Source organism: Drosophila mojavensis, unplaced genomic scaffold (assembly GCF_018153725.1).
Source record: "Drosophila mojavensis isolate 15081-1352.22 unplaced genomic scaffold, ASM1815372v1 contig_36, whole genome shotgun sequence".
NCBI lineage: Eukaryota > Metazoa > Arthropoda > Insecta > Diptera > Drosophilidae > Drosophila > Drosophila mojavensis.
In genome coordinates this window covers 16,793,145-16,813,985 of record NW_025318858.1, presented here as the reverse complement: position 1 = coordinate 16,813,985, position 20,841 = coordinate 16,793,145, and the positions used below count along the sequence as shown (strand labels likewise).

Below are 20,841 nucleotides of genomic sequence, written 5' to 3'. Positions count from 1 at the left end.
AATGCACAACTAACGAGCTTTCACCATAACAGGAAAATCATTGCCAGCACTTCCCGAAACTCGCTAAACTAACGGATGTACCAGACCTAAGAACTGGGCTGAGACGGGGGCTCAACGGCTCAGGTCAGAAGTAATTGACCGCCCAGCAAGCCCCAAAAGACAAAAAAAGAAACAGGCCTACTCTTAATGTAGAGTTAGCACGGCAGTAGCTGCTACAATCTCCGAAAGAAAAAAAAATAATAAAGGGCCAAGAACAAGCTAAAGAAAACAGTACCAACAAAGTCGGCTGGCATTTTGTACTCAAAAAGAAAAAACAAAAAAAAGCCGAAATACTAGAAACAATAATAATAATAATAATCCACATGTATGACCATTTTGACTTTTAAGTGAAGTCATCAAAAACAGAATTCTGTGAAACTTTTGCCGCTGCCCGACATAAAACCCAAAATATAAAATAAATATAAAAGAAAACAACAAAAAAAAGACGAAAAGGGGGGATTTCTTAATTACTAGGGGCCGCAAAAGCGCTGCGTTTAGGGTCAGTTTCTTGTTTGTACTATTGGCCTCATCATAATTACAGGGCAGTTCTTGCCTCCATAAGCCAGAAGGGGCCAATGTGATATGTCGCGCTCTATTGCCAACTCACTAACTGTCCAACTGTCCAACTGTCCGACTGTCCGACTATTCCTCTGTTCCTGCTATGAGCCGACAATTATTTTACGACCAACAACAATATTTTCAATGACCTCTAAATGGGTTCCAGCCATTTCTTTTCTCAGATGCACTTGCACATGGGGTATTATAATATTGCCACGAAATATGTAACACATAAAAAGGAGGCATGTTCATCAAGATAAGTGCAACAAGACAGTAGCTAATAAAACAGTAGTCATCTATTCGTTTCCTTGGGTTTATATGAATTTCGTAGGTTCAAATGGTACTTAAAACTTAAGAGCTACTTTACGATATCTTAATCAATTTTTAAAAAGAAATCTCCTTCAATTGATATAAAATTGTTGACTCTATTGTGAGTACCGAATGTGTTTGAAAATAAAAAATTTTAATCAGTTTAATGGAAACAGATGTTTGTATAAAATCTCTCTAGGGCTCAGGTGGAGCTAGATCGATTAGACTATTTGATTGGTTTTAAAAATAACGTGGAGTCAGTCACATATTCGACTTCCGTTTAAGTAAACTTTGACTGCATTATATACCAAATTATAGTTAAACCTTATGCCTGTTAGGGTATGCTGAAGTCAACTAGTATTTCGTATTTGCATTCCATTTTTTTACTATTTTTATTTACTCTTATGTCAAATTTTAGTTTAGTGACCAACGTTACGGCTGGCTGCCCTAATGGTCTACAAAGGCAGAATATAATTTTCTTATTATTTATTTGCAAATATCCCAAAAGTGTCACCTGAAAATGTTTTGGTAAAGCGTTAAGTTTGCTACAATTGTAATGATCATTTTCCACCTTTTAAGCTGATGTACGATTGCCACTTGAAGAAGTCTTTGGTCGGGTCAAAGCCTGCATGAAACATGAAAAACTCAACGAAGCAGAAAATGCAAAGGCGAAAATAGCAACAGGTCCACATACGATTTATACAGAGGTCCGCTACTTACCTAGGGCCCTACGAGTATGATAATAATTCAGACGCTTATCTCTCAAACATGCAATATGGCTGAACGGGTGGCTGCCTCAACACAGTCGACGGCACTTGAAAACATTTTCCGTTGCCTGCAAATGGAAAATTGTGAAAAGCTATGTGCTAAACACGAAGCATGCAACAGCTGGGTACAGTTACTGCAAAAAGTCTCGAGCCACATTCTTAGCTCACATTATTTGCAGCATTGAAAGAAGAGAAGAAAAGAGTGTATTTGGCTGGTTGGAAATACTAACTATAAAATTCTTACGAGCTCAGATAATCATTAACATCAGCTGAAACTGGTGCAGACAAACGCCATAGTATGCAAGCCTCTTTGTGAACAGAGACATGCGCTTTATTTAATATATAAGTTATAAGTGACACTTAATTTAGGAACTACCTCGATCTAGACTAAGAAACAAAAATTGCTAAAAATAGTCAAAAGAATCCGAGATATATTTTCTTTATTATTGATATGAAACTCTAACTAATAAGTTAAGGTCTCATAAAAAAAAAAACGAATCATATAAGCTAAATATAAATTTGCGGAATTCATGTGGAGAGGATTTTAGAAACAAGCGTATATTTCTTAAGTTGCATTGTACACAATGGACAATAGATTATATTTATTAAATTTCAAATTCGTTTAAGTTATATTAAGCATAAACATTTTATTAATGCGAACTAATAATTTAGTCAAATGCTAAGTAAACTTCTTTCCCAATTGGCTTTATAAAAATAGTATATATAAAATATAAATAATTATTAATTTTTTGACCAATCGTTATGCCATTGAGTGTATGAGAAGATTCCATGAAGATTTCATGATTTCAAATCGGGTACAAAATATTTTCTTAGTCAACTAATTCATTGTGGAGTAAATTGTCTACTTGACGCTAGATGGCGCCACTCCAGCCAGTTCAATGAAGTTGCCGTAACAACTCTATTATTGTCCAATAAGCCAATATCAATTAACGTCATCGACTATCCAGCTGCGCAAAGAACTGCATCCGAAGATGACGTGAGATATGAAACGCTCTAAAAACAATAAAAAGCTGAACGAAAAAAAAAAAAAAAAAACAAATCAATTTTCCATTCTGAAAAGGCAACGGCTGCTGCTGCTGGTTGCTGCTGATGCGTAAACGTGTTGAGGTTGAAAATATTGCTGTTGCTATCGATTGTTGTTGGATTGTTGTCTGTGCAGGCTCACACCTTAAATGGTGGCAAGACCAAATGCTTCTGCTGCTGCAGTTGCAGTTGCTGCTGCTGACAAGCTCGAGTAACTCAAGAGCCTGTGATTATCTGTGCGAAGAAGCGAGAAATATTTATGTACTGATGGCTGGTAGCAATCATTGATGAGGATACTGCTTCTGCGGCCGATATGAATGGTACCAATAGTGATCTTATCTCAGCTGGCTATGGCCACTGGCCACTGGGTATTGATATTTTCCAAGGCATAGGCCACGCCATCTTGCCACAAATGCTTCTGGTGGTTGCTTGCGTCGCAGGAAGCACGCTTTGTAGCTACAAAAGTATCTTATGAAAATTCATAAAAACAACAACAATCTATCAAGGGGTCGCTAGGTAGCTAGATAGCTACCATTGCAGTCGTTGCCGTTGCCGTTGCCGTTGCCGTTGCTGTTTCTGCTGCTTAGCCAAGCAACAGGTGTAATAATTGAAACCGCCGCATGGAAAACGCTAATCACGCTCTGACTGCGCCGGCTGCTCCGGCTGCTCGCGACTGTCAAGCAAATTATGAGCCAGGCGCGGCTCGAAGCTACCCATCATCTGCTGCATTTAGTTCTGTTCTATGGTTACTGTTTGCGGTTCCGCTCAGACGGCGCACTCAGCTTTGGCATTAACTCAAGCAGAAGCTGTAAAATTACAGCAATGCCCGCTACCTTAATGTTCTTGCCCCAATAATAGCAATAATATAACTCATACGCCGATTAGCACACGCACTACGAAATGTTGCTTGAACTTTGCCTGTATATCCTGGCTGGGCGATTTCCCACGCTCCTGCTGCTGGCCCGGACCTGCCTTAATTAGCGGCCATCCAACCGTTGCCCATTGTCACACCTGTGCGTCGCGGCTGCCACATTTCGGTGGTTGCTTCCCAAATGACTTACGCATTTCAAATAGTTCAACCAAATTTACATATCAATCGCCCGAAAAGCTGCGCCTCATGCTGATAATTATCTGCAGCCATGTGAGTACGAGCAGCCACATGAGTACCTCTGGGTATTCTGTCGCTTATAATTGAATTGAAGAGCAGCCGGCCAGAGGTCACAGACGCTGCACATATGCAGCTGTATTATCAAAGACTGCGCTTCCAACACCAAGCAACAAAGTGTTGCTCAAAGGCCTAAATAAAGGCACTCGCAAGCTTCAGAGTAAATATATATGTAAAAAAAAATAAAAATTCCAGAAATAATAGTTTATTTGATATCTGCTTACAATATATTTTAACACTATTTCTAGAAGTAACAATAGATATTTACGATGTTTACGGTCCAATTTAATGGACCTGTTGCATAGTGTTATTCGCGCGATCAGGCGACGCGTGAGCTTAGCGAAGTCGACGGCGACGCGGGCAGAGCCACCTGGGCGCAGACTGCACACAAAATAATGCAAATTATCGTCTGGAATTGCACGAATGGTCAAGTGCATGCAGATGTGTAAATGGAGATACTGCCGCCGCTGCGCTCATAATTGAGTTGCAAATGCATCGGCCGGCGCTGCTGTTAGGCGGTGTCTTCGATGGCTTTGCTCTATCTGGTGGTCGCGCTGTGATCTTGAGCTACATACGTTCCCAGGCTACTGCAATTTGAAAAAAAAAAAAAAATGAAAAGAAACAGAAACAGAAAGCTAAAAAAAAACATTCAAATACGCCCTTTTACAGATAATCATCATAATTATCTTGCAACAATAAATAAAATACAAATATAAATATATCTAAGCAAATTACAACAATTAGGCAAAGTTACGCGCTCCCAGCACACTTGAACAAGAGCCCCCGGCCTCCCAAAAAAAAAAAAAAAAAAAAAGTATATATGTATGTATGTGATTGCTGCCAACTTTGTGTATATGTATATATAGAGTTTAAAATCGTTACATTGTACAATTTACTATCTAAAATACAAGAAGCATAATTTTCACACGCGTTTCATTTTCGGGTGCACACACACAAATTAGGCAGAAAAACTCTTGGAGACCCAGAGCCGAAAAAAGCAAAGGCCTGAGCTAAATTTGCTGTATGCGAGGGCTGCTTATGCAGTTAATAATAAATAGCGTAGTATAGAATCCCCAAAAAGTATCAGCAATTGTGAGTAAAATATGCATTATCTCAACTATGGAATATAATTGAAGATATTCAAATTTCTTTAGCACAATGATCTTTATGCCTTCCCAAATAATTATCTGCAATTGCAAACTCATCAAATATTGTGTGATTTTAATAGCATCAATTTTTTTTAAGTCTATTTATTTCCAAAAATTAGTGAACTTCCGCTTTGCCTTTCGTAAATGTGCAAAGCGGCCCTCGCATCTACGACTATTATTGTAAGCATTGTTAAAATGATTGTAGCAGGGTTGTTGTTGTTGTTGTTGGTGTTAGTGTTGTTGCGTGGTGCGGCGACGACGACTAAGCCCATGCCCAATGCCTCAAAAGCGGAAACTCATTGGCAACGCTTCGTTGCGTAAATTTCTCAACGCGACTTTTCGGGCAACAGGTTACAAAAAAAAAAAAAGCACAAAAAAACACACTGCAAAAAAAAAACAAAATCTGTCGGCAAAACCACCAACAAAATGGCCGGCGACTAGACAACTAATGCAAAAATAAAAGAAGAAAAAAAAAACACACACAAATAAAAAGAGAAACAAATATTTTAATATTTCAGTTACGCTTCGGTGAGCTACGACATCGTGATAGGCAGGCTCTGCATAGGCATCTTCAAATATAACCAACAACATGAGCATTTTGAATTGCCAGAGCGAGACAGCTAGTTGGATCAAAAAAAGAGACAAGCTGTATGTGTGTGTGGGGGGAGGCAAAGCCGCAAAACAAAGGGTAGATCACAGACCCCATAGATCTGCGCCAGATTCGAATCTCGTGCCAAGCCACCACAAAGCGGCGAAAGACAAGCAACAGCAACAACAACAACAACAACGATGACTGTACCTGCCAACTACTGGTATATAGCCCGAACACCTGAGCATTTCTTTATGGATCTTGAGCAGAAAACCTATCACGGCGTAACGTCATTAAAATTGGGCTACAATAGCAGCATAAGTTAAGATGTAAGGGTTCCCGATTGCTACCAGACCCCCTGCTCAGCTACCAAATCATGTGGCCATATCGCGTATAAAGTCTGAGTTGTACCTGTTGCTCGTGCCATAGCTTCATACATATATGTTGTTCTATTGGTTACGCTTGGCTGTCGGGGCAAAGATTGCATAGGCGTCGTAGTATTTGATTTTGGATGGTACATACATGAAAGCATCTATGGCTATATGGTTTCTGCCTCTACCACGTCTCGAAGCTTCGTTGCATGTGTGGATTCTCACGTAATTAACGCCAACAACAACAATGCCATATAATTAGCCCAGCTGCAAAGAATACTTACTAAGAATTATGCATACTACAAAAACAACAGCAACAGCATATTATTGTTATAGAACATAAAATACGCAGGTGCTCGCTGGGTGCCTAGGCCACCCCAGAGCCCAGCAACTGTTGCTGAAGACGTTTTTGAGATGAACCAGCTGTGATAGTTAGTTAACCGTTTAATGACTTTTCTTTTGAGAGGCTTCTGATGCCATTGGAAGATTTCCCATAATTGTCTCCATTCAAGATCACATCTTTCGCTGTGCATCACGCCTAATCTTTGGTCTAATTAACTGCAATTTTCCCAGCTCCCCGACTGGGAGAAGTTCTCCCTTTCTCCCTTTAATTCGCTCTTCATTTACAACGAAATACGAAAACACTTGATTCATTACTGTGCCTATCATATAATAATATTGTATAATACCCTTATAATAAATAATTGAAATTGAACTAAACTCATCTCAGCTGATAGGAGAACCCAAAAATGAGATGCAAAAATAAATCGAATTGTACTCTCTTTGAGTTTGACTCTTATCAATACGAATTCGTTAAATAGATTTCAGTATTGCTTGAGCTGCCACAGACATTAGATGAGAGTGAACGGAATATGTTGAACTTGTCTTTTGTCTTCCTTATCTGCTTGATCGAGAGCGTCGCTGCAAGTACTCCAGATGCTTACATTCTAAGTACACAAAGGTAAATAAATTTATTAGTTACACAAATCAATATGAACTCAAACACTTGCAATGAAGCTATTAAGCTACTGCCCTGTCTGAATATAATAAGCATAGAATTTATAATTATATCCGGATCTCTGGGTACACTGGAAGTTATTTTCAACCAGAAAATCAACTTAACATTCAAATTCCCGCCATTAGCCAAAACATGAAGAATAATTTAATATGATGTTTGTTGAGTCGTTCATATTGTTGTTATAATAGATTCAAGAGCTTAGTATATATATGTATGTATATCCACACAGTCTGCCCCCAGATCTTAATTTTATGCCTAGCCTGTCGAATGGCCATCTAGGCTATACGGTATTTGGCAATGCCATATTCATGAATGGCGTATACAATGGGGCTGGCGGGAATAGTAGGCGTGCTCGTATACCCAATTGGATTAATATAACTGCAGAATTGTGTGATCCAGCTGGCTGTCAAGTTAACAACGAATATACTGATATCAGCTATGAGATGGATTTACGTGGCGGCTACTTCAAATACAGGAAAAGCTATGCATCTCTGGGCTTGACACTCGAGCAACGCACTTATCCGCATAGGTATTATAATAGAGCGCTGGTCTATGAACTGTTAGCCTACAGACATACGAGTATTCCATTAAGTCTAGGTGAGTATGTGCATAGGAATTCCTACAACTCAATATATATTCAATCATCTATATTGGATCTCTTGCTGGTGCATATCTACCCCACGCAGACACTCAGTATCTAAAGCTTAGCCAACATCCAGGCAAAGTTAGTGACGCCTTTAACTTCGAAGTGCTCAACAATGGGAGCTTTGTTCTCGAAGATTACCGCATTCTGCGCGGAGTTACCAAAGTTTTGGAGCTTAAGCAATTCCAGCCAAATCCTCATGAAATTTACGTGATCTTCAGTGAGCCATTGGAGCAGCCACGTATACTGGATTGGCCCATGGGACAGGCGGAACTGCGCCATCGAATCATCATTTGTATGGATCGTCAGCAAACCGTTGCCCAGAAAGAGCTGCAGGATATGTTCCAGCTGAGTCCAGCAGCAATGCTGCAATCACACATTGACGCATGGACTGACTTTTGGGATAAACAGTTCTCCATCGAAATCATTGGCGATGCATTAGAGCTGTCGCGCATTGTCAATGCGGGCATCTTCTACATGGCCAGCTCCTTGCCAGCGCTGAGCAGCAATCAAGCAAATGAGCCCTACGATGGATTAAGCCCTACAGGCTTGGCACGTGGCAATTTGGACGCCGACTACGAGGGTCACAGCTTTTGGGATACGGAAATTTGGATGTTGCCCGTAGTTACGCAGTTCAACTATGAGTTTAGCAAACAGCTGCTCGACTATCGCTACAATCATCTGGAAGGCGCCAGATATAATGCTCGGACAATGGGCAACAGGGGCGCCAGGTGGGCTATCTGAATAGGAGTTCAGTTACCATAAGAGTATTAATACTCTGATTTAGTCCGTTACTAAGTCCAGTTTGTATACCTGCTTTACTCGGTAATCCCCGTTTTTGTAGATTTCCCTGGGAGAGCGCCTTCACTGGCACTGAGGTCATCAATCCCTGCTGCCTGGAGATCGCTCAACAGGAAATTCACATCTCGCCAGATATATCCTTTGGCCTGCAGAAGTTCTTTGCACAGACGAATGATTACGCCTGGCTATGCCAGCGGGCCTGGCCCATAGCTGCTGATGTGGCCGAGTTTCTGGTCAGTCGCTCAGCCTGCGAAGACACCTGTCACTTCTTGAACGTCATGGGCCCCGACGAGGATCACAGCAATGTGAATGACAATGTCTACACCAATGCAGTCTCCAAAATTGCACTGGACTTTGCTGTTTGGGCGGGGAGTAAGTGCAGCAATAGCAGCGCAGAGACATTCGAGCAGTGGCGTCAGCTCAGAGATAAGCTGGTTATATTACACGATGCTCAACTGGATTATCATCCGCAGCACTCGGGCTACACACTCGGCGAGACTGTGAAGCAGGCGGACACAATACTGCTCGGATATCCACTGCAATTCGACACCAGGTGAATGAGCACATAGTCCGCCTATCCTTAACTCATCGTGCCTCACAATCTGCGCAGCTCCACGCACCTAAATGATTTGCAATATTATGCGAACGTTACACGCGCCACTGGCCCAGCTATGACCTGGTCCATGTTTGCGGCCAATTATCTCTTGACGAAGCAGGATTGGCGTGCCCATGAGTACTTTGCCCGTGGCTACCAGAACTATGTACACAAGGAGTTCAAGGTGTGGAGCGAAGTGCCAATCGGATACAATGGCTCCGCCAATTTCCTAACTGGCATTGGTGGCTTTCTGCAATCCCTTATCTTTGGCTATGGCGGCCTTGACTTCGCACGAGCGGGCGACACATCGCAGCTGCAGCTCTCAACACCGAACGTGCCGCCCGATGTCCAGCAAGTCCGGATTAAATACATCAAATTTGCCCAGAGCAAATGTGTTTGGACTTTTCAGCACAGCGTCTCAAATATGATCTGCACGGGCCAAGCTAATCAGAGCTTTGAACTTCTTCAGGGGAATCAGCGTACGCCATTGGGCCACAGTTTTAATGGTATGTTCATTTACACTGCTTTAGCTTAAGTCTATCTAAAATGTTGCATATTCTTTTAGTGACCTTGAATAGAGGTGACCCGACTATGCACATCAATTTGATCAACTAATCACTACAATAATAATGACGTTAGATAAAAATTGTCATCTTAAGAAACAGTAATGTGAATATAATTACAATTTTGATTTCATTTATACAATATTCAAAGATATCTACGATGATATCTTTTTCAACTTTCGAATATGGGTTATTATCTCATATTACCTCTACAGATATTAGAAAAACGAAATGTGTTTGCCCATAAATATTAGATATTTTTTTAATTGTTAGTTTCCAAACATTCATATACTCTTGGTTTGGTTAACATAAGAACTCACATTTTTAAACAATATTAACAAATTTGAATTTCTTAAGCAATATATTCCTTTTTAAAACAATTTTGGAACATTTTGTTTTCAATTTGAAATCATTCGAATAAATTAGGATATTTATGGCTTTTTTGTTACGTTTAAGAATATAAGTTTAAGTTATTGAATGTGGAGCAAGTTGAGTTTTTAAGAGGCTTTGTTGTATGGTTCTGAATTCTAACTTATGTGTGTATCAACTACAATAAGCATTTAGGTTGTGATTTTGGAAGTTACTATTGCATTTGGTTGTAATCATTGTTGGAAAATGAATAGTCCAACGGTTTACTTAAACTTAGATATTGAGGCGCCGCTAACGCCAGCGGTGGTTTTGTTGCTACCACTAAGCACCACATATGGGGTCTTAGTTTCCTTTTGCTTCTGCTGCAGCATAGTTAATGTGCACAAGGGCGTGTCTGTGGAGCTCATTGTCTTCATTAGCTGTAATGGAAAAATATTTCAAACGCCTTTCTTTAATATCATCAGAGTAAAAACTTACGCCATCTTGTTCCATTTTTTTGAGACGCTTCTCAATCTTATTTTTCCCTGGCCCCTTGCCATGGAATTTGTGGGACAAATAGCGGAAAGCCTCTTTGAGGTTTAGGATTCGACCATTGTCATCAATATAATCAAGTTTGACATTGGGTTTGAAAGTTTCTTTATCCTTGAATTCCATAATAGGACCAGCATGAAAACGATCCCGACGTCCGATTTTGTCATCCTCACTGGTAAAAAGAACATTCATTAAAATATCTAAATTAATGCCAATTGAATTCACTTACCCAGCTGCTTTATCTTCAATGGAGTAGTTCTTTGCCTGAAGATGCGCCATTTTTGTATTACTTGGTCGGTTCTTTTCCTCCTTTTCCAAATAGCCCTTAGATAGTGCCAAGCGCAGGGCATTTGCCACACCAGCACCCACATCAGGCTCTTCATCTAATATGGCCCTCTCTTCGATATCGTCGCCCAAATTATCCAAATCAGCCGGCTGCATTACTTCATCGGGATTCACCGAATTCCATGTGCCATGATTTAACGTGGGCTCATCCATATTCGTATCCATGTGCTCATCCAAAGCCTCGTCCCTGTCAAAGTCCATCATATCATTAGAATCCTCGTTACGATTACCAGCCATGCCATAGGTGGGAATGTCACCCAACGTTCGGCAAAACTCCGCGGTGGCGTTGAGCACAATATTACTGTCGGCGGAGCCAAGCTCAATTTCACCGGAGGCACTAGTCTCATCCACAGGCTCAGGCTTAACGTTGTGCGTAAGGGACGCTACGTCGAGGGGCAGAGGTTTTTTTATGATGTTTTCCTTTTGCTTAAGCTTGCGAGCCTTCGACAGAACACGCTCCAAATCATCATCGTCATTTTCCAGCTTAATTTGTGGTTTTGTCTCATCTTTCATGGGAACATCTTCATCAGGATGACGATGACTTCTATTACGACTGCCCAAATTTGAGGAGCCTGGTTCCTCAATTGGTTCCAAATCCTCTGCTTTTAGTTTTTGCCGCAATTTCTTAACTTTCTTCTTTGGCTTCTTAAATCTGCAAGGAAAACAAAAGTTATAAAAATTATTTAATCTACCTAATCAATGTAGCTTACGTTGCCAGCTCCTGAACACTGAAAGTATCGGATGCTAATTTCAAATGCGTGTCCTCCAACGTTTCCAAGCGCTTGCCAGCTAATTTTGTCTTGATCTCCAATAGCTTGCGTCTGTGCTCACGTTCCTCCTCAACGTTCTCTCCAATGACGAAGTTCTTCCTCTTCTGGGGCTTCCCCTCGATGTCCTCATCGTATTTCTCGAGTATTGCTCGTTCAATTGGATTACCTAGCTCATCATATTGCTCTTCATATACATTATAGCCATAACTAAGAGGGTTAAGCTTTTTGTTGGATACATTCTTCTTGTATCGTTCATCGTCAAGCATGTTGACATTGACCAAAGTGTCACCTTCCTCCTCATTGAGAACGTCCTGATCCTTGAGAGTTAATATTACGGTTCGGCCTTCACCAAAGTCATCCATATCATGCTCAACACGCAAACCCTTCAAATTGCGATCGTTATAGGCCAATTGACGAGCTTTTTTCTTCTCTTCTTCCATTATGTCGGCAACACCGAACGCCTCATCAAGTTCCTCCAGCTCTTTGGCCTGTTCCAGAAAAAAAAATTTGCATCAATTGGGTTCGTAAGCTATTGATTTCATGGTTTACTTACCTTACGCAATGCCTCCTCACGTTCATTAACAACACGCTTGTTGCGGTCCACCCATTTGGACACATTGTCCGTTTCCTCATCTGATTCGCCCAGTGTACGAATTCGTGCCAATCGCTCTTCAAGGAAACGTTTCTCCTTCCGTTGCTTAAGTTTTTCTCGCAGCTTTTCGGCCTCCTTTTTCTCTTTAATATTATCGGCAGGCTTGTGCAGGAATTCGCCCCATTCGTCCTTATATGAAGAGAGATCCTTATCGGCGCCAGTTCTTTTGCTATCCTGTTGACTGTCACTGCTAGCAGATTTTGGCTTGGTCGACCCCGTATCCACTTCAAGTGGCTTCAAGCCGAGCTTAGCACGCAACTTGTTTGTCTCTGCAATGGAAAGAACATCCCCGGCTCCACTTTCTGGAATAGGCGAATGACTACGTGACCGTACACGTTCTCGTTCACGTCCGGGCTCTCGTTCCCTGTTCTCGTTCCCACGTTTACGACCAGCGCTCGTCTCTCCTTTGGGCGAATGTGAACGTTGCCGATGCGCTTGATGTGGGGCTGTTGGTGATTGTGATCGAGAGTTGCCACGCCCACGCTCGCGCTCTTTTACTGCTCTCTTACGTGATTCTCGCTCACGTTCTATTTCACGCTCTCTTCGACGCTCGCGCTCATAGTCCAAATGCTTGGATATTTGTGGCGGTGGTGGAGCTGTTATTGCATGATCTCGATCTCGTGTCGATAGCTCACGCTCCCGAGCTGGCGGTTCGCGATCTCGGACATGTGTGTCCCGCTCTCGAGTGGCTTGCTCGCGCTCTCGAGCAGATGGTTCTCGCTCGCGAATAGGTGCCTCGCGAACTGATACATCACGTTCTCGTACCAATTCTCTTTCCCTTTCTCGAGTTGGCACATCTCGTTCCTTAGCTGACGATTCACGTACTCTTGCCTTTGCAACTTGTTCGATTGGCACCTCCACACAGTCGGAACCTGTAAAATAAAGTGAACAAGCTTAAATACAGCTTCAAAGTCATCTTTATCTGCTCAATGGCTTGTTAATAAAATTGCAATTCTTCGTTGCATTTGTTGCCCTCTCTTCTCACACTCACAGTCTGTATACCTGAAAGCAACCAATAAAGAGAAGAAAAGAACAACAAAACTTTAGTGAGTTCTGATCGCAGAGAGTGCAGCCCCAGAGCAAATGTGTGACACATAGCACATAGAATAAACCCAATAATATCGCTTTTCGTGTTTAGATATTGCATGCCGGGCACGCAGTTACTCCTTCCATGGGGCTGCACAGTCAACTAAATGCTACGCTACTTACTATCAGAATCCGACTCCTCCAGGGATATAACCTCGCTAGGTCGCTCACGCTCCTTTTGCTTATGGTGCTTGTGTCGGTGCTCCTTGTGTTTCTTGTGCTTGTGGTGTCTGTGGCGCGTCGACGTCGAGTCGTCTGTGAGATCCAGAGTAACATCATCATCAGTTCCACGTTGTTGTCGTTCGCGTGAGCGTGAGCGATGGCTGTGTTTCTTCTCCTTCTTATGTTTTTTCCCAGACGACGAACCCATTTTAACGATTTGTTGCTACTTTTGTCAACTTTAGAAATTTTATAAACGTTTTCGCTGTATTCTTTTTTCTTTTTTGTTATGCTTCGGGAATTTTTCAACACTACATCAAGGAGTATGCGCAATACTGCAAAAAAATGTATCGACGATGTAACTTATCGATTAGGTATCGAGTGTTTTTTGATTAGCTAAGCACCAGAATTGATGAAAATCTACAGCTGTCTGGCAGCACAGCATTATATTATTAGCGCTATTTTCAAATTTGAAAAAAATGGTCTACATCAATATTTTTCTATTTTAATTACATGCGTATATATTTAATATATAATTTTTTACATATACATATGTATGTAACCTAATTTCTAAGAAATGCATAAATTATAGTTGTTATATATCTTAATTAACGCGATCCCAGCGCCAAACTGTGCTATCATCACATACACAAATCAAAATGGATCCATCCTTGGAGAATGAAGTTTGTCTAATGGTTGATGTGCATTTGGGATGTACAAGTTGGCTGCATTTGGTCAAATTCGGATCATTTGAGTCCAGCTCCCAGACAAATGTTGTACCCAACTGATTGCCCAAAGCGAGGACTTTTTGCCACGCATTAAACGCGAACCGCACAAACCAAATCTCGCACATTTTATAATCGAAATGATGGAGAACAGTTGTCGAGTCCTGTGGCTTGATCTCATGGCGCTGTGCAAACAACTTACCCGGCTTCCAGCATACAATTGAGTTCTCACACGACTTGGAAAATATAAAATCACCAAACCACTGAACGCAGTCCACATAATTGCGATGAATGTCTCGAGTGGAGAAGTCTGGAAAATGCTCCTTTATGGTGGGAAATGGTGCCGTATTTTTGCTGGAATTAAAGCTTGAGCTTAGCTCTATGGCCTCCTTAATTTCGGGCTTATTGAGGCGCCACAGCTTTAGCGAATGATCCATGCCGCTGGACATAATGCGATCGCCCCTCAAATCAAAATCAATTGATAGCACTTCGTCCCGATGGCCCTCGACGCCGCCGAAAACAGCGACACAAACATCCGTTTGTATATTCCACAAGCGTAAAGAGTGATCCTTGCTGCCCGAGAGCAACAATTGTGGTAAAATTGGATGAAATTTCAATTCATTTATCGCATGCCCATGGCCAATATAATTCTTCGCGCACTGATGCTTGATGATATTGAAAATGCGTATTACGCCACGATAACCAGCTGCAGCCAGAACCGGATCACCGGTTGCAGCATCATAAGACCAAGCACAAGTGTAGAAACTTTCATCTGTCTGCAAACAAGTTGGGTATGAAATCAAAAAGTATTTATGCATATTTATAACGAACTTACATCCGGATCTGCATAAACCTGCAGTAAACGTATGGTGTCTGCATCGCAAGACTCGGCTTCAATATTATTTTTAACGCATTCATAGATAGAGACACGATCTTTACCCACAGTGGCGAACACGGCTTGGCTTCTATCCAGATGGGGATTGAACTGAACGCCAAATATTTGATGATTGTGATCCTCGCGCACATGATGGCTGCAAGAGGGATATTCAAGTAGATAAAACAACTTCAATGCCGACGCTGGCACTGAAATCACCTATATTTATATGAAGGCTGCACCATTTTTGGCGCCTTCGCCCGTCGACACAATCTTCTAAGTTTTCGTGTGTTAGGGGATTTGCTTTTGCTGCGTGTTGTTGTTGTTGTAGTCGAGCTAAAGACGCTGGCCGAGTCCAGGGAGTGCGTGTCCTCGATATCGACAATGGGTATAGCCACCGGGGACGTGTCAGTTATTTGAAGTGATGTTTCGGATGCTATGACATCTCCTCCAATTACTAAATGTTCCTCTTTACCTTCGCTAGAACTATTTTCCGTCATTGCACGACTCACCAAATTGTTTACTTTTTTCCCACTGCCGCAGCGTTGCCACCTTGCTAGGAGAAAAGTCCTAAACAAGGTCCAAATAAAATACCAATTGGCATTCAGCAGCTCAACATACATACATATGTATTTGTGGCCAGAGAATATAAAAAGATGGATTAGCATTAGTATCTTTATTCACAAACAACTAATTTTAACTTTCATAAACCGATTCACCGTCATTGTGCCAATTGTTTGTTTGTTTGCACTAGAGATGCCACTTTGCTAACGCTCAGCTGTCCAATTTGCCAATTTAAATAAAATACTGCATTATTTTATTATTTTATTTACTTAAATATATGATATATATGATATGGCTTTTTAACGACGCTCAGTCTGATTGGCCCTCAGCAGCTCGTCAATATACTTGTCCACTTCCTCGTGAGCCTTTAAGCTGTGATCTGTGCGCGAGAATATCTCATTTATGAAATACATACGCAGCAAGTCGGCCTTTGTTTGCAGTAGTTGCGCCTGCGCTTGCTGCAATTTGAGCTCATGTCCCAGATGTGGACCCATTTTTAACTCGGCAGCCTTCATCATAAGCGCACACTTGTGCCGGGTCATATGCACCAACTTCTCCAAGCAATCACGTTGCTCCTTTTGCATTCTAATTATTTCTTGCTGTCCTTGCGTTAACTGCGCCTCCTCTTCCCTTACCAATGCACCCGGCAGTTCAGCACGTATTTTATCGCCCAACTGTGCGATTGGCGTTAGGACCGTACGCAAGTTATCTGCCAATTTGGTGCGAACTGCTTTACTGTCAATATAACTGAGAGGGGGACATCTACTACATTCCTGCAAGTCTATAAGTGTGTGTTTAAGGTGTAGTAAAGAAACATATCTCACATGCATATGTATAAACAAGCACTTTTCTCTTACCTAGCAAATGCTCCTGATCATCACCCAGACGTATATAATCGGCTACCGAAACCAATTTGAGAGCTCGTTTAATTTCTGGGGTCTCCTCAGGTCCAAGATTTAAATTACGAATTTCATTCAATATTAACTTCAGCTTTAAGACTTTTTTCAGCTCTAAGTCACGTTCCTCTAATAAGTCTTGGGTCCCAGTGGCCATCATCGTGTTAGATTTATCATCAATTTCCATTGCAGATTTTTTTACTCTTTCTTTCAAAAAAAGCAGCGCAAAACAGGGCTGTGACGATTGGTGTTGAAAAACGAATTTGCGGCATCGGCTTTTCTTGAGACTCTTCAGACACTAAAAATTATCGATACCGATCGAAAGCATAATTAAATATTAATTCCGTCACAGGGTCACATTTTCCGTAATTTAAAAAATAAAGTATTTCTATGTAAATAAAATAATCTTTGAAATTTGCAGCTTTTAATATTTTTTAAATGACGACTTGAATATTGAATTAATCCTTCATTACGCGAACAACCTCTCAATAAGGAAAAAGTGAGTATTTGAAATGAGATAGTGAGAACTCAATAAATGCAATCAAGTTTCAGTGCTTGCTTCATTAAAAAACAGTATTTTATGGTCGACGCTTGGATTAGTGGGTGGAACAATCTTCAAATATTTAACATACAAGAAGAAATCAAATCAAGAAGTTCTCGAAATTTTGATATTCAACGAACTGAGCATCAAGTGTCCCAACAGACATTTTAAGAACAAGGCCTCTGATGGCTGCAACAAATATTGCAGCAGGCGTCACATTCAACAGATCATTCAACAAATCAATCGGGCCGTATATTCTATAGACATTGCCATCTACACATTTACCAACGTTGAATTACTGGCTGCATTCTATCGAGCGCTGAGTCGTGGTGTCGTAATACGCGTTATTACAGATCCCGAAATGGTTTGCACTTCTGGCTCCAAAATCTTGAGCCTGTTCAGGTCCGGTGCTGAGGTTCGTATGCCAGAGACAACGGCTATGATGCACCACAAGTTCCTGGTGGTGGATGAAGATTCACGTGTAAAGCACCTTTTGGAATGTAGGGACAGAAAAACTAAGCCACAACCTTATTTTGGTATCATGTTCTATGGCTCCGCCAACTGGACATCTCAAGGCTTTAATGGCAACTGGGAGAACGGCATCATTACCTCCGATAAACTGTTACTGAGTCAATTTCAATCAGAATTTGACAGAATGTGGGAATCCTTTAAAAATTATTCGCCAACAAACAAAACAAACGCGCTTAGTAATCAATGTACATAGTTTATTTACTTAATCTAATTATTCTTAGAGTCAAGACCACAGTCATAAAATATTTTTCAACTACTTGGCCTGTTGTTTTAATTTTTCCAGTCGGCGCGTAAATGTCTCCTTTAATGCATTCAGTCTTTCCAGTTCTGAACGCATTTCTATATATTCCAAATAGGAAACTTCCGATTTGAGCAATATTTCATGCTTAAGTTTTAGCACGCGGTTGACTTCCTTTTGCTTCTGTTTAGTCTTAGTTAGCTTCACTGTGATTGAATTGTCTTTCGTTTTCTTTACCGTCTTTGATTTCTTAGATTTCTACGAAAAACGTAAATAGTTTAATTTATATCAATGTTGATATTTTTATTTTCGACTTACTTCCATCCTTCTTTTGTTTATTGTTGACGCTGGGCAGTTTGGAATCATCTGCAAATGTGTATAGTTAAGGGGGCCATATTTTTTTATTACTGAAATAATCGATAAGTCTAATGTACGCTGCCGATAAACGCGTAAACTCGAGCGTACAAGAAATATACAAGAACAATTGTATTTGTTGGGAATTGTAGATTCTGTGATTTCTTTTATTAAATGAATGCTCTTACGGATAAGGTACTCGTGACCAAGGAGGCTCTGGCTGTGGCCCTTGGTGACAATTGGGAGCGGTATAGAGCAAATATGAAAAATTGGTTTCGCAATCGTTGGACGAAGGAGGAATTCGATTGCGAGTGTCGAAAAATAATGACGCCCGACAAACTCCATTTGCACAATCAATTCTTACTGGCGCTGCTCAATAAAATCGATGCATTTGCTGCTCCTGAAACAATTGCTACCCTACAGCCCACATGCACATCGAGCAGCCGAAGTGGCAGCGGCACAGCTGGCAGCAGCAGCAGTCGGAAACGCAAACGCAGCTCTCGCACATTTGCGGATCGCATCAATTTCGAGCTATGCGATATACTAGAGTTTGTTAAAGAGGACAATATGCAGTTGATACGCCCGCCCACATTAGCCGGTGACCAGGGAATGCAGCAACAACAACTGCCCACACAACGTTATTGCGCCCAAGAACTATTCCTGCCCGACGCTGGATTTATAATGGGACGCTTCTTGATTGGTGCCTGGGAGATTGGTTTGATCTCTGTGGAGGACAATGTAGCCGAGTATGTGGCCATGGCCGTCCAGGTGCTGCTCAAAGATTTGATAGCATCGATTATTAAGAAACGCAAACATTATAAAACTACCGGCGAAGGCAACTTTTTCTACGATGTGGGCGCCCAGCTGCGTGATCCATCGCTGCGCAACACCGTCACACGGCAGAAGGTGGACGACACGCCACTAGAGCACGACAAAGAGCTGAACACAGCCAACTTTATGAGAAGACAAAACGATGACATTGTCTTTCTCTCGGCTTGCGAGCAAGTGTAAGTACTGGAAGGCTCGCAAAGTTCAGTTGAAGAACTAACTCTACTTTCTTATTTTCAATTAGCTTCCCTTGCGAACGTACTGTGATCACGTTGAAAGATTGCCAGCGTGCTTTTAGGGACCGCAATCTAATTGGATCTCACACTGTTTACTCTCTCAATATGGAACGCTTAAATATGATGATGCATTAAAAAATTTGTACTCCAGCAGTATCTATTTATGATATTCAATAACAATATTTTCTAACAAAGCTCACGAGGCGGTGGCTTAAAGGGCACCTTTCCGGGAGCGAATTGCTCCGCTTTGAAGGCTTCTATCTCCTCAGCTGTAAGATCTTCCATGCGACTGTATACTGAGGAAGTAGTAGCCGACTGTTGCAGCTGTTGTTGCTGTTGTTGCATTTGTTGAGTTGAGTCTGATTGCATTTGTTGCTGCTGTTGGAATCCGCCCGCTGGCTGGGTAAAAAATCCACTCGAGGATTGAGTGGCTGCTTGTGCAAATATGTTGCCTGTGTTGGCGGCGGCGGGCTGTGGCTTGGTGAACATTCCGCCCATAAAAGGTTGCTGCTGTTGTTGTTGTGGGGCAAAGGCAACAGGTTGGCCAAATGGTGTTGCATTTGTTGGCTGTGCCTGTCCAAAGACATTGTTGTTGTTAGAAACTGGTGCTTGAGCCTGCCCGAAGGGATTCGGCTGTGGCTGTTGCTGTTGTGATTGACCAAATATGGATGTCTGCGTCTGTCCAAGCTGTTGTTGTCCGAAGAGACTGGGCTGTTGCTGCTGTTGTCCTGCAAACGTTTGCGTTTGCGGCTGTTGCGCAAAAACATTTGTATTTTGTGCAGATGCAAAAATGTTGTTGCCGCCATTACTAGAACCAAAGATTGAGTTTCCCGCTGACCCGAAGCTTGGAGTCACAGTCGAACCACCACCAAAAATATTCGAACTGCCGGAGCTCAAAGCGGGTTTGCTAAAAATTGAGCTGGATTGCGCAGCGAAAGGATTATTGTTATTAGCAGCTGGTTGGATTCCCTCTGGTGTTTCATATAACTTGATCATTACATCGAGTACTTGTGGTGGGAATTGCAGCATAAGCTTCATTTTCATTGTCGCTTCATGCACTTCCTTGGTGAACTGCTGATGGAATTGATCGAAACAGTTTTGCCGCTGACTTTCATATGCTTGAAATCGAACCTCTTCGAAGGATTGATCTTCTATGAAGTTGGGTATATTGGGCTTATCCTTGAACGGCCCATACACTGATAAGGGCCACATTTTGCCATTGATGCAAGCTTCAACGTCTGTCTTCAGATATTGCCTAAAATTACATTTATGATCAAACTGAATCTTTTAATATTGCTATGTGCACTTACTTAACATCAAAATGTTCATTATGGCATTTTGCACCGAAACGGCAAGAGCCCTGTTGAAAAAAACGGCATACTCCCATTGTATCGTTTATTTCATATATAACTTGCAAATTGTAAAATTCAACTTCATCTTTTCGCGCAAATCAGAGCATCTTTTCGAGAATCACTAAACAGCTGACTATGCTTACGACACAATGCTGCCAACTTGTCTGAAACATTTTGTGA

At 41.5% G+C, this 20,841-nt stretch overlaps 8 protein-coding genes across 9 annotated transcripts; 3 read left to right on the top strand and 5 right to left on the bottom strand.

The window, feature by feature from the left end:
* The first annotated feature begins 6,841 nt into the window (after window positions 1-6,841).
* Window positions 6,842-9,706, top strand: LOC6577025 (protein-glucosylgalactosylhydroxylysine glucosidase). Its single transcript, XM_002002965.4, has 6 exons — window positions 6,842-6,951; window positions 7,238-7,605; window positions 7,695-8,382; window positions 8,496-9,005; window positions 9,063-9,553; window positions 9,613-9,706. Exons 1-6 carry the CDS (start codon window positions 6,863-6,865, stop codon window positions 9,660-9,662), a joined length of 2,196 nt encoding a protein of 731 aa, XP_002003001.2. The 5' UTR covers window positions 6,842-6,862; the 3' UTR covers window positions 9,663-9,706.
* A 136-nt stretch (window positions 9,707-9,842) lies between these two features.
* LOC6577024 (U4/U6.U5 tri-snRNP-associated protein 1) lies at window positions 9,843-13,833 on the bottom strand. The gene is made up of 6 exons (XM_002002964.4): window positions 13,487-13,833; window positions 12,179-13,149; window positions 11,566-12,113; window positions 10,740-11,507; window positions 10,457-10,682; window positions 9,843-10,398 (listed from the first exon to the last, which is right to left on the bottom strand). Exons 1-6 carry the CDS (start codon window positions 13,731-13,733, stop codon window positions 10,243-10,245), a joined length of 2,916 nt encoding a protein of 971 aa, XP_002003000.3. The 5' UTR covers window positions 13,734-13,833; the 3' UTR covers window positions 9,843-10,242.
* Window positions 13,834-14,044: 211 nt separating this feature from the next.
* On the bottom strand, window positions 14,045-15,678 carry LOC6577023 (polycomb protein esc). Its single transcript, XM_002002963.4, has 3 exons — window positions 15,341-15,678; window positions 15,083-15,278; window positions 14,045-15,023 (listed from the first exon to the last, which is right to left on the bottom strand). The coding sequence occupies exons 1-3, from the start codon at window positions 15,619-15,621 to the stop codon at window positions 14,127-14,129; spliced, it is 1,374 nt and encodes a 457-aa protein (XP_002002999.1). The 5' UTR covers window positions 15,622-15,678; the 3' UTR covers window positions 14,045-14,126.
* A 255-nt stretch (window positions 15,679-15,933) lies between these two features.
* LOC6577022 (augmin complex subunit dgt2) lies at window positions 15,934-16,854 on the bottom strand. Its single transcript, XM_002002962.4, has 2 exons — window positions 16,543-16,854; window positions 15,934-16,466 (listed from the first exon to the last, which is right to left on the bottom strand). The coding sequence occupies exons 1-2, from the start codon at window positions 16,766-16,768 to the stop codon at window positions 15,985-15,987; spliced, it is 708 nt and encodes a 235-aa protein (XP_002002998.1). The 5' UTR covers window positions 16,769-16,854; the 3' UTR covers window positions 15,934-15,984.
* Window positions 16,855-16,864: 10 nt separating this feature from the next.
* LOC6577021 (mitochondrial cardiolipin hydrolase) lies at window positions 16,865-17,909 on the top strand. Of its 2 annotated transcripts, XM_044008834.1 has the most exons (3): window positions 16,865-16,946; window positions 17,003-17,080; window positions 17,134-17,909. In XM_044008834.1, coding segments are annotated over exons 2-3 (714 nt in total). In that variant the 5' UTR covers window positions 16,865-16,946; window positions 17,003-17,079; the 3' UTR covers window positions 17,847-17,909. The 2 variants fall into 2 exon arrangements, with proteins under 2 accessions (XP_043864769.1, XP_002002997.2); XM_002002961.4 differs by having other exon boundaries at window positions 16,921-17,080.
* On the bottom strand, window positions 17,827-18,295 carry LOC116803849. The gene is made up of 2 exons (XM_032728717.1): window positions 18,210-18,295; window positions 17,827-18,149 (listed from the first exon to the last, which is right to left on the bottom strand). The coding sequence occupies exons 1-2, from the start codon at window positions 18,255-18,257 to the stop codon at window positions 17,907-17,909; spliced, it is 291 nt and encodes a 96-aa protein (XP_032584608.1). The 5' UTR covers window positions 18,258-18,295; the 3' UTR covers window positions 17,827-17,906.
* Window positions 18,296-18,419: 124 nt separating this feature from the next.
* Window positions 18,420-19,459, top strand: LOC6577020 (transcriptional adapter 1). The gene is made up of 2 exons (XM_002002960.4): window positions 18,420-19,252; window positions 19,318-19,459. Exons 1-2 carry the CDS (start codon window positions 18,420-18,422, stop codon window positions 19,442-19,444), a joined length of 960 nt encoding a protein of 319 aa, XP_002002996.1. The 3' UTR covers window positions 19,445-19,459.
* On the bottom strand, window positions 19,449-20,811 carry LOC6577019 (nucleoporin-like protein amo1). The gene is made up of 2 exons (XM_002002959.4): window positions 20,620-20,811; window positions 19,449-20,564 (listed from the first exon to the last, which is right to left on the bottom strand). The coding sequence occupies exons 1-2, from the start codon at window positions 20,694-20,696 to the stop codon at window positions 19,496-19,498; spliced, it is 1,146 nt and encodes a 381-aa protein (XP_002002995.1). The 5' UTR covers window positions 20,697-20,811; the 3' UTR covers window positions 19,449-19,495.
* Between the last annotated feature and the right edge of the window lie 30 nt (window positions 20,812-20,841).